We start from the raw sequence: 13,321 nt of genomic DNA, 5'->3' as shown, positions 1-13,321 counted from the left end.
ACAAATGCGTGGAAGCTAAAACTGACCAAAGTGCTGTACATAAGGCAGAGTAAGATGATGAGACAATTATAAAAACACAGAGGTAAAACCAAGAGAAACCACAGAATAAATGTAAAAATAAGGCAATCGACAAAACTATTTTAATATTGTATCATTAATATAATAAGCCAGACTGAGCAGGTCAGTTTTTAAAGGTGATTTAAAAATAGATAATGATGGTGCCAATCTAATCTCAAATTGTTCCACAACTGTGGAGGAACATAGTTTCACCTAAAAATTTTCTACCAAGTCGAATTTGGCAGGTTGACTGCAAGTAAATTAACAGCAAATTTACATTTTGGGGTCAACTACCAAGCAAACAATGTTGTGTTTAATAGACGTCTAATAGACATCTTAACGTGGACTGCTTGACTAAAACAAGGCTAAACTTGGGCTGTCAGTGAAAATTTTGTAGACATCCAAAAATAGCCCAAAACTAGATTAGTCATCAAAGAGACAGATTACACAGACGTTATATATGTGGTCATTCATTTCTGTTTATTTGATGACTTGTCTAGTTTTGGGCTATTCTTAGACGTCTATTAGATTTTCACTAACAGCCCAAGTTTAGCCTTGCTTTAGCCAAGGCGATTATGTTTAGAGGTCTGTTAGACATCTTTTTTAAAAATGCTTGCTGGGTATCCCTTTAATCTTGGTTAATCTTTTAAATCACCCACAACACCAGCAATACTAATCACAACTACTGCAGTATGAACAGCAATATGCACTAAACAATCTCACCCAACACTGTTTACAAGTGCATGAAAGCAAAGACTGGCCAAAGTGCTGTGCACAAGGCAGAGTAAGATAAGGAGACAATTATAAAACACAGATGTAAAACAAAGAGAAACAACCGAATAAATTTAAACATAAAGCAATCAACAAAACTATTATAATATTATATTATTAATATTATAAGCCAGACTAAGCAGGTCAGTTTTTAAAGTGATTCAAAAATAGATAGTGAAGGTGCTAGACTAATCTCAAGGGGCAAATAGTTCCACAACTGCGAAGGAACAAAGTTTCACCTAAAAAAAATGTTTACCAAGTCGCATTCGGCAGGTTGAGTACAAGTAAATTAACAGCAAATTTAAGTTTTGGGGTCAACAACTCTGCAAACAATGTTGTGTTTATCAGACGTCTAATAGACATCTTAACTTGGACAGCTTGGCTAAAACAAGGCTAAACTTGGGCTGTCAGTGAAAATCTGGTAGACATCCAAAAATAGCCCAAAACCAGACTAGTTGTCAAACAGACAGATTAGACTTTAGACTTTATATTTGTAGTCATTCATTTCTGTTTATTTGTTGACTAGTCTACTTTTGGCCTATTCTTAGACGTCTATTAGATTTTCACTGAAAGGCCAAATGTTAATTATGTTTAGATGTCTATTAGACATCTATTAGACATCTTTTTTTTCCTTTTTCTTTTTTTTAATGCTTGTTGGGTATCCCATTAAACTTGGTTAATCTTTTAAATCACCCACAACACCAGCTATACTATCCACAAGTATTGCAGTATGAACAGCAATGTGCACTAAACATATCTCGCCCAACACTGTTTACAAGTGTGTGGAAGCTAAGAGAATGATTCATTCAAAGGATTTACTCAGTAAGTCTTTCATCACACTCGTAGAAGACGTTTACTCACATGTAGCGGAGGTGAGGGTTCCGCGAGAATGCACGTGGCTGGATCTGCCGTAGATTGCAGTTAATTATTGTCCTGGGGGGAAAAAAGAGAGAAAATGACCATTATATGAATATGCGCGTTCAGAATTGTGTGAATGATATGGCTCATATGACCCCCATCAATCGGTGCGAATGAATTTTCCCACCAGCGTTTCTTTCAGCCACAGTTCCTCCAGTAATTTTGACTGAGGACCCTGTTGTTGGTCATTTGCACCTGGCATTGCGAGTCAATCATTCAAACCCGAGAAAGCCAACAGTTCATTAGAGCCTTGCTGCTTGATATACACCGTTTATGATGATAAACTGCAGAAGCAATCTCGCTTCACCATCTTTCCCGTCTCTTCAGAGAGTGTCATTAGAATAATGGTATCATCAGGGTCCCCAATTTCACAGCACTGAGCCGCAGCGGCAGCTGGAATGAATTGTGCATCCTAAAGACTTTGCGCACAGTCTCGGTGGCATTAATTGGTAATGACTGCATCCTTTTCATTACAGGAGTTTAATGCAAAAAGTGATTACACTCACAACACCCTTATCCGGTGAACAGTAATCAGTACAGAATTAGTTCTATTATGATGATGGCTTTATAGTCAACTCTTTTCTCAGTCATGAGAAAGATGTTGGTGGGATGTCGGCCATGTTTACACCATTTTGTTTCTCGTAACCTTTCAGCGTTTAAAAGTGTAAAAGCAAATACATGGGGGCTTATTATGTCATGGTGCTTCACACTGCATTCATGAACTTATGGGGGAGGGATTACGAGTGTGATGGATGGATAGATGGATGGATGGATGGATGGATGGATGGATGGATGGATGGATGGATGGATGGGAATAGGGTTTGGTGATGTCGACCAATTTGGCATCGTACGATGTCTTTATTTTACCCTTGATGTCGACCAATTTGGCATCGTACAATGTCATTGTTTTACCCTTAAACAAATCATAAATAAATAAAAATTGTCAATCACTTTTTCCGCAGGAGAGTAGTCGGTAAAAAAGGTGCACAACCAACAGTATTTGAGGTTTTCACTAAAATTACTAAGTACAAGTGTGAAAGGGGAAGACTGAAGCAGTGTACTGATGCTGTGACACAGTACCTGATAGGTTCAAAAGATCGAAGAGTCGTTAGATAGAGACAAGATTAATTAAATATCACGTTTAACAACTATAGTGAGACGCGATCCAGCAGTATATCCTTGATGAACTCTCCGACGTGCACTGCTCTCTCGAGCTCAGATGAGCGCATGACAGTGTGTGTAGCTGTGGCTGTGTGTGTGGTCATGTGATGTGTGTTTTCAGCGGACGGAGGGCTGTTCAGAAATGCTAGGTACTGTAAAACGGGGTGTGAATGTGGATCATTTTTGTTCTAAAATGCCATTTTAACACTAAGACGTATTAGTGTAAACGGAGCCTAAGTGTGTATTTTTCGTGATCGGGTTTGCGACAGGGGCAGGGCAGAGGATCGGCGATGCCGGCTCAGAATCTTGTTGTCTATTAGCCATCGGCAATGGATGATGGCATCGTTTATCGGCCCAACCATAGATGGGGATGAACAAATAAATGGAAAGAGGGATGAATGGATGAAATAGATAAAAAGATAGATTGATGGATGGATGGATGGATGGATGGATGGATGGATGGATGGATGGATGGATGGATGGATGGATGGATGGATGGATGGATGGATGGATGGATGAAAAGTCTCTGAACAGATGAATGGATGGATGGATGGATGGATGGATGGATGGATGAGGGATTAACAAATAGATGGAAAGAGAGTTTGAAGGATGGATGGATGGATGGATGGATGGATGAAAAGTCTCTGAATAGATAAATGGATAAACTAAGATGAGTGGATGGATGGATGGATGGATGAATAAGGGATGAACAAATAGATGGAAAGAGAGTTTAAAGGATGGATGGATGGATGGGTGGATAGATGGATCAAAAGTCTCTGAACAGATAAATAGATAAACTAAGATGAGTGGATGGATGGATGAATAATTAAGGGATGAACAAATAGATGGAAAGAGAGTTGGATGAATGGATTGATAGATGGATGGATGGATGGATAAGAAATCTCTGAACAGATGAATGGATAAACGAAGATGAGTGGATGGATGGATGGAAAAGGGATGAACAAACAGATGGAAAGAGTTTGAAGGATGGATGGATGGATGGATAAAAAGTCTCTGAACAGATGAATGGATAAACTAAGATGAGTGGATGGATGGATAAGGGATGAACAAATAGATGGAAAGAGAGTTGGATGGATGGATGGATAAAAAGTCTCTGAACAGATGAATGGATAAACGAAGATGAGTGGATTGATGGATTGTTGGATGGATGGATGAGAAGTCTCTGAACAGATGAATGGATAAACGAAGATGAGTGGATGGATGGATGGATGGATAGGGGGTGAACAAACAGATGGAAAGAGTTTGAAGGATGGATGGATGGATGGATGGATGGATGGATGAATGGATGGATGGAGGGATGAAAAGTCTCTGAACAGATAAATGGATAAACTAAGATGAGTGGATGGATGGATGGATGGATAAGGGATGAACAAATAGATGGAAAGAGAGTTGGATAAATGGATTGATGGATGGATGGATGGATGGATAAGAAGTCTCTGAACAGATGAATGGATAAACGAAGATGAGTGGATGGATGGATGGATGGATGTTTGGATGATGGTTTATTACGTTATGGTCCTTCACTCTGCATGCGTGAACTTGTGGGGGAGGGATTACAAGTGTGGGCAGATATTTGAATCTGGCACTGCAGCAGTGGTGCTTCTGTATGAGCTCCTGAACTCCCTATGAGCAAGTTGAGGATCGCTACCTGATATTTGAGCTAGAAAAAGCTCAAATTTGTTTTTTTGTTTTCTTACTTCTTTTTTTTTTACTTTGATAAATGGACTTTTAGATTGAAGAAAATATCAATGATGGATGGATGAATGAACTGTCATTGGGGAAAAATCCTTTGAAAAATGTATTGCCATTTTCCATGAAGGAAAGTGAATATCTACTATGAATGAATGGATAGATTGATAGTCAGAAAGGTAAATTCTTTGGACAAATTAATAAATAAAATCTATTGGATGGACAGTCAGATGAATTAACTCTATAGATGGATAAGTATGGATGAATGGATGGATGGATGGATGGATGGATGGATGGATGAAAACTGAACAGATAGATGAATGGATGGGTGGATAGATAGATAATAGATGAACAAATAGATGGAAAGATGGATGGATGGATAATAGATGAACAAGTAAATGGAAAGATAGATGGATGGATGGATGGATGGATGGATGGATGGATGGATGAAAAGTATCTGAATAGAAATCTGTAAACAGAAAGATGGATAAAACTACAAGGAAAATATGGACAAACAGATGTCTAAAATCCTTCGATGCATAGAGAAATTTTATGATGGATGGATGAAATCTATAATAGATAGACAAAACTGTACAGCAAATCACCACTGTGCAGCAAACAAACTCTCAGCTTACTCATCATAACCCCGCAGGTGAGCTGAGAGATGGTATGACTCAACTGAACCATGCTAAACCTTCACACACAAGTCTGGGCTTCATCTGTCTGCTTACATAATGTTGCTGTCTATATTGGATATGCTTAAAAACATGTGCAGAGATCAACACAGCTGATGACCTTTAGTGATACCTCAGAGTAATATAGAGGCCTGAAGGTCAGATCTGCTCCTCAGCATGAATGAAACTAGGAGAGCCCACCATCAGTAGAAGACAGAGCAGTGTTAATGAGGAAATGCAAATGGAGAGATGGGGATGGTCCGTTCTGGATCAAGGGGAAGTCAGTTTTCAGGGATCAATAGGGAAAAAGATGGAAGAGCTTGACAGAGATGAAGAAAAGGAATAATAAAAGTCTGTAGGAGGTCTGGATCTCCAGCAGATGGTCTAATCATTTCCCCCCCATATAATCCTTTTCATCTTTTATTTACCTCAATGATATATAGAGAGATATGGAGAGAGACCAAACTATTAAATTCAGTTGCTGTTTAATTGCACTCAATGATTTTCTTTTCATTAAAGTTTATATCTAATAATAAAAAACATGTTTCAGCTTCAGCTAATTATGTTGTGGCTTTTCATATCTTGTTTTTACACTTTAAAATAATTAAACAGGTTAAGTAAAATACAATGAATATTCAGACTTACAGTTGAAGTCAAATTTTTTACAGTATTTCTGTCATGAACAGTCTCAGGATTTTGTATGGTAATGAATATAGTTGTGTTGAGGTATTTGGTCTTGGCGGAATCAAATTAATCAGTCATTGCAAATGAGTTATTAAAGCTATTATGTATTATGAATACACTAGTCAAGCCGAATAGTGTAGTGCCTTTGACTTGATTTGCTCACCAAATTCTCTGTGTTGTCAGATGGCAGTATGTACATTTAGACAAAATCTGATTAATTTACAGCATTTAATTGAAACGTTTTATTTCAGTGGGCTTTTAACAATCAAGCAAACAAACAAAGGGTTACATTAAAATTGATTTGACAATCTTGAAACCATCCCTGTCATTCTCCCTCTCTTCTTAAATGGGATGGTGGACCAAATTAAAGGTTTGGCCCTATCTCTGGACTAAAATCAACCACAACCACGTTTTACATGAATTTGGGCTGTGTTAATTAATTGAAATCATATCAAAATCATAATTTGGACATGCAGGATTTCTAAATCGCCTTACAACTTTATAAATCGACTTATAACTTACAACCTTGCAACGAGCCTAAACAGAGAGCAACAACAGGAGATGAACTCCTGCATGATGAGTTCTGCACAGGAGGACTTGGTGCCAAAAAAAAGTCAACATCTGTGGTGTGGGATTGTTTTGGAAGCAGGAAGGCTGATGTAACGCAGAACCAGGTAATTTGTAAGTCAGTCATATATTGCCTCTAAAAGCGTGTATATTTGCGTAAGGCATGTAGCTTCCTTCAGCATTTTCAACGCGTTCAGCACGCTCGTTCCTTTGTCATTTGTCCATGCTTGGCAACCATCAACCGTTTTCTCAGAGTATGGCAAACTAACAAAACATTTGTGTAGCTTCGATACAAGTTTTATTTATGGAAAAAAAACTAAAAAACAATGGGTGTTTGGGTGTCCTGTGTTTGTCTGGGGTAATTGGTCCACCGAAATATGTGTATTCCATACAAAGTATGAAACTGATTGGTCAGTTTGTCACGTGACTCGCGGTGCGGCATTCTTAAAAGTTCAATTTAATGTTAGTCTGAAAAACTATTTTTTCAACTGGGTGGGCCTGTAATCCATAGACACATAGCCCCCGCTGTGGCCGTCGACATAGCTGACGTGCACCTCTCAAAAAATGTACACGTCGCAATGACACGTAGCGCAAGCTCTGTGATTGGTCGGCTTGGTAGCAATGACGAGTGTGGACGGAACCGAGAGCCGCGCGAGTCCATTGGAGAGAGTGCATACAAGTGTCAAGTCCCGTGATGGAGCTTCAGATGGAAAGTTTTGTTTTGTGTTTACATTATGGTTAGTTGGAATAAAGTTGTTGCACATCTGCCGGTTCCCGCCTCAAAATGAGCGAGTTTGAGCCACTTGTACATTATGGAAGCATTCAGAAAAAAAAAAAAACACCAGCGAGGGTCATGCCGATTACTCGACACAGAAGTATAAACCAGGCTTTAGTCTATTTGTTTTGCCATAGGTACGATACAATTTGTTTCACCTCTACTAGGTGAATTTTTTTTTGCCTTTTGTCTGTTTCAGAGACATGTTATAAGTCTTTGATAAAGATTTTATTATTTTTCTTTGCAAATATGTTTCAGATTCCCACTGTAAAACGTCTGTGTGTGTCACAATTGTTATTAAAAACGAAATTGCAATATTGTTCAAGAAAATTGTGATAAGTTTCTTTTGCCCATATTGCACAGGCCTAATTTGGGTTAATGAATAAATAAATGTTTTACTGTAACAAAATGAACAACGCCAAATGAATAATGATTACAATATAAATGTGTAAGCATGGTGCAAGAAATATCCAACCCATGCTCATTTTGAAAACGTAGTCCCGTGGATATTTCTGGAGACCGCGAATTATGTAGCCGGAGGTCTGTATGGCTTCATTTAATTTTTTAAGCAAAAGCTATGGGCGGTATGACACCATTCAACCAGTTTGTCCAGTTAGCTCGTTGTGTACTTCGGCGGACTTGAGACGCAGAGAGGAGCTGACCACGGCAACGATGACGGGATTCAAGTCCAGGGAAGAGCGGTTCCAGAAGTCAGGTAAGACAAAAACAGAATTAAAAAAATAAAGTGAATGAGTTCATAACAGGAAGTAAGCGGGTGGGCAGGTCAATTGGTAAAATTGGTTAGGTTCAGGGATGGATAAGGGTGGGTCAGCCGATTGGCCGGTCGCCCAGTCAATCATTCAGCCAGTCAGACAGACGACTGTTCGACAGCGGCCTCTGGTGGGTTTACACGTGAACGTGAACGGCACTTATGAGAGAGACCTTTGAGAGGCGAAAAAGCGCACACAGTGGCCGCTCGTGGATTTGCGAAAGCAAAAACTGCAAAAATATGTACCTCTCGGGACATATTTCACAGTCTCCAGAAGTGTCCACGGGACTACGTTTTCAGAATGAGTATGGGTTGGAAATATCCCATGTGGGTTTCTGTATGGGTTTGGCCCTATGGAGCAATTTTTTCAACAAAGTGCCCCTTAAGCTACAGTACATTTCACGTACATGTACAGAAATTTACAGACGCATAGAATTTCCCAATATCTACAAAACAGTCTCTTGGAGCGAGATCTGAAAACCAACAGGAAGCTGTTTATTTACCATTTTATCCACCAAAATGTGAAAATTTTGCCATTTTCAAGCATTCTAATTTGATAAACACTTCCTGGGGATTTAGTTAGGTCAATGGAAAATTTGGCCTGAGTAATCTGAAGGAATTTGCAACAAACAAATTAAGTTGAACATTGCTACGTTGAATTTGTTTGTTTTGCTACCACTTGCCTTAAAAAATTTAGTAAATCCCGTGAATAATTTTTTTTTTCGTTGCACTACGATTGACAAAGCATATATTTAAAGGAGAAATTGCAAAAGGCACAAAATAAATTAGTACGAATAATTTTAAAAATGCATCCTAGAGCACATTTGCACAAAGAGTTTTTAACAAATTAGGTATGTTAACTGTTAGTAATAGAGTGTGTTTTTTAAAACTGGAAATGGTACGAAAAATGTTTAATAATGTGGTTCGTAGTTATTTGATGAACTATTTTCAAATGGTGAGGCAACAGCATTCATACAGTAGTAGGAGTTGGGATTTTAATATTTGTTTATTTAAATTTAGAAGTTTAGTGGGGAAAAATATGTTTTTATATACAAAATGCAATTATGTGGAACAAACTACCAAAATCAATCAAGGAAATAAAAGATTTAAGGTCGTTCAAAAAAGCTATCAAAAGATGGTTGTTTGATGAGGATAATTAGTTTGCATGGTGGAATTGGATGTTTTAATTTATATGTTACTTGAGTGTGAATAGGGTTGCGGCTGGAAGGCCATTAGCTGTGTAGAACATGTGCTGGATAAGTTGACTGTTCGTACCGCTGTGGCGACTGTTTGTTTTATTCTTCATTAGTATTTTGAAGCCATACATTGTTTTTATTTAACAGAGCACCACAATGGAAATAAGCCCAGGGCTTTATTGTGTTTTTATCCTCGACAGTTTTTTTTAACAAAGTGTATGGAATACTTTTTGTACAGTTTGTCTAAAATCTGTCAAATAAAATTCAATTCAATTCAATTCAATTAGTCTCTAATTCAATCAGATTTCAATGTAAAACACATTGATTGGATCAGTTTTTGAATACTCACAGTCTCTGGAGTCCTGTGTAGAGCTCCATGTCGACATCCCTAAGAATCTGCAATCCAGTCCAGTTCTCTATGTGTCTGTGAAAGAAGAAGAGGGAATATTGAAAACACCACCATTACCGCAATTTATTCAAGCAGGGGATATGTGTTTTTCCGCTTGATGGCCGGGGCAGGAACCCAAAGGGAGGCCCCTGGAGTCTTGAAAAATGTATCATAGTTGAGCGAGCGCCCGCGAAACACTGGTGTGCTGGAGAGGCAGATGGCCTAAGGGTGTGATTGCTTGCAAAACCACACTGTGAAATAATTAGCAAAACAATTTGTTTCTCCCTAGACTGTAAGGTCAGATGTATAGAACGTGTGGGAAACGCAAAGATAATTACCATGGATACGATGTAGGATAATCAGAGACACAAGTCGGCTTGTATAACTGAGAGCAGTGATCAATGTAACACTCAGTGAACATAATGCCGATAATAAAACAAACAGCGCACTCATTATATCAGCGTATTTTCATTTGCACCAAAGGATTTACGCTAATGATTCAAAAAGCTTGAGGTCAATAAGATTTGTTTTGTGAAAGTAATGAATACTTTGGTAACGCTTTAGTTTAAGTCCCCATTCACGGGATTAACAAGCTTAATAAACTACCAATTAACTGTTTATTAATAGTTAGTAAGGTATTGGTTGGGTTTAGGTTTTATGGATGTAGAATTAGATCAACTACTAATAAACAGTAATATCTTAATAATAAGCAGGTAATAAGCCAGTAGTTAATAGCATGAGTTGTGACCTGAACTAAAGTGTTATCAATACTTTTTTTTTTTTAGCAAGTGACTTGAAAAGTTAAATGTTATCTCTTTCATTAGGTATCCTACAAAAAAAAAGATTTACCACAAAATAATTAAGAAGCAAAAGCTGTTTTGAACATTAATAATAAGAAGAAATGTTTGCTAAAACATTATATTAGGATGATTTCTGAAGGATCATTTAACATTTAGACTGGACAAATTATGCTGAATTAACATTTTCAAATGCATTTCAATGGAAAATTGTTATGTTACATTGGATTAAAATGTTGTAATATTTCTCTTTATTATTTTTTTTATATATATTTTATTGCACAGACAGCTTAAATGGCACCCTAGGCAAAACCACCCCAAACATACCCCCTCCCAATCTATTAAGAAATAAATACACTATGTGGATGACTTTATATATATATATATATATATATATATATATATATATATATATATATATATATATATATATGTTTTAAATATTTAAATATACATTTTAAATATATACATTTAAAATAATAATTATAAATACATTCAAATATATATTTTTTATTTTCAACAAATATTACAATTTATTTATTATTATTATTATTATTATTATTATACAATTATTATTCTAAATAAATTACAGACATCAATCCTAAATGTAACTGAAAAACAATGTAAAGACACAACTGGAGTAATATTCTAAGACTTTTGCATGAATATTAATTATGACAGTTCTATAGAATACAAAAATATATATGTTTTATAGAATTATCTGTTGTCTTAGACCCGACTTATGGCCGAGAAATAGTGTTATGAAGTCTTGGCTTCCTCCCTGACTCATATTCCTCCTTTCTGCATCATAGCCATGCTTAATCAAAGTAACATCATCATCAGATGATATAAACTAGTTTTGTTGATTTGCGTGACGACGCATATTGATGTGCATGTAAACAACCAGGATCAGGAGCAGCATGTGTGAGGCGAACGGCAATGCCTTTCTGCGAACATGCATCAATTTGTTTTCACCAGTGTTGTTTCATTGCACATAAATAATAACAAACTGAAAATGTGAATAGCCCTAATCACCTTTATTCTGGGATAACCACACTAAATTAATACACTTGCGCAAAGTAAATATTATCTCAATGCTTTTACTAGGGCACTTTTTTTTTTTTTTGCACCATCTCCCCATGCCGCCCCCAGCAAGATGCCACCCTGGGCGATCGCCCATATTGCCCATGCCTAAATCCGCCACTGGATAAAACACAACAGAGAACAACACATTTTTCTTAGCTCAAGTTTAAACTTAAACGATTCAACCTTATACACCCACCCACAAACCCCTTGGGAAAAATGTGAATCAAATGAGAAATCTATATAGACGCTTTCAAATGTACACAGAATAACAATGAAACTATATTTTAAAGTATCAGTATCAAGGTCAATATTTCTGTTTTTACTGTATTTTGGATTAAATATATTCAAATTTAGTGAACATGAGATGCTTTTAAAAAGTATAAAAATATCTTAGGAGTGACACAGCTGCTCAGTGGTTAGCACTGTCACCTCAACTTGGTCAGTTGCCATTTCAGTGTGAGTTTGCATGTTCTTCCCATGTTGGCATGGGTTTCCAATGACATGTGATATAGGTGAATTGAATAAACTAAAATTGGTCGTAGTGTGATTAAGTGTGTGCATGGGTGTTTCTCAGTACTGGGTTGCAGCTGGAAGGGCATCCACTGTGTAAAACATATCCGGGAATAGATGGCGGTTCATTCCGCTGTGGTGACCCCTGATGAGTAAAGGAAATAAAGGAAAATTAAATAATTAATCTATTTAAAAACTGGCTTAAATACTGAGAGTTACGTTTCTTAGGTTTAGGCTATGCAAAACATTTGAATAATTCAAGTAAAAAGACAAAGTTCCTCTTTCAGTGAGAATATTTTTTCCTCCATTTATTGTCTACCAGAGAGGGCAAAAAAACGCAGTATGATTTCTTAGAAAAAGATAATAGAACACCTCTCTTGAGGAAGCCACATGACTGAAGGTGTCATTTATTTCAGTGGTGACAGTATAGTTTTTTGTGCTGGATGTGTTATGTGCTGATGTTTAACATTTAAGGGTTGAGGTTTTATTAAAAAAAAAAAAAAAAAGAAGCTACCTGAGTATTAGCAATAGTGAATGTGCTTACATGCACAACAAACTGATGAGAGCTATCAGAAAGGAACACATTTTAAACACCAGGAAATGCAAGAAATCAACAGTTTTCAAATGCACGTCATTAAAAATGTAGTACACACAAAAACATCATCTTTTTGAAGAGCACACTATATATAGTGCAGGCTAACTATATATCCACCACATACATAACACCTTTACTTTCTGATTTTGACTGTAATGTAATAACGTGCACCTTTTCAAAAGCTGCTTTGAGACAGTAATTATTGTGAAAAGTGTTATACAAATAAGCTTGAAATGAATCTATGCACAGCTAGAGTTTTAAAGCCAACAATAACCTTCTGATGAAAGCTTTATGTGAGTATTTTCAATTTCACAAGGTTGTTTATACATCATCGATGTTGTAATGTAATTACAAAACATTGAGTTAAATAGACTTAAGCACTCATTTAGTTGTTCAAGCGTAAAATGAGATGAAAGACCGTGGTAACCACTAACGCCGTCAGAAGCAACAGGTGCAGAAATTCCATTGAAAATACAGGGTTAAAATAAACTGTCATATTTTAAAGACATGGCGGGGGGGAAGTGGAATTTAATGCAGTGTTTCTTGTCTAATCTGAGACCCACTTCATATTGTATATCTAACAGGCAATGAAGATTGTTGATTTTTAAATTAAAAGTGACAATTTTGTAATGGAAAGACAGTTCACCGGAAGCCGCTGGGCTG

At 36.9% G+C, this 13,321-nt stretch overlaps 1 protein-coding gene across 3 annotated transcripts in view; it reads right to left on the bottom strand.

Annotated features, from left to right (window-relative positions):
- Positions 1–13,321, bottom strand: part of ntrk3b (neurotrophic tyrosine kinase, receptor, type 3b) — a 296,182-nt gene that overhangs the window by 235,693 nt on the left and 47,168 nt on the right. For all 3 annotated transcript variants that reach the window (XM_073908114.1, XM_002662753.8, XM_017356972.4), the window contains exons 2-3: positions 9,632–9,706; positions 1,690–1,761 (exon numbers count right to left, since the gene is read on the bottom strand). In XM_073908114.1, coding sequence (XP_073764215.1) covers positions 1,690–1,761; positions 9,632–9,706 — 147 coding nt within the window. The remainder of the gene's footprint in view (positions 1–1,689; positions 1,762–9,631; positions 9,707–13,321) is intronic.

This window comes from Danio rerio, chromosome 7 (assembly GCF_049306965.1).
Source record: "Danio rerio strain Tuebingen ecotype United States chromosome 7, GRCz12tu, whole genome shotgun sequence".
Taxonomy (NCBI): Eukaryota; Metazoa; Chordata; class Actinopteri; order Cypriniformes; family Danionidae; genus Danio; species Danio rerio.
The sequence above is the reverse complement of the archived record's forward strand: the minus strand, read 5'-3'. Positions and strand labels throughout refer to the sequence as shown.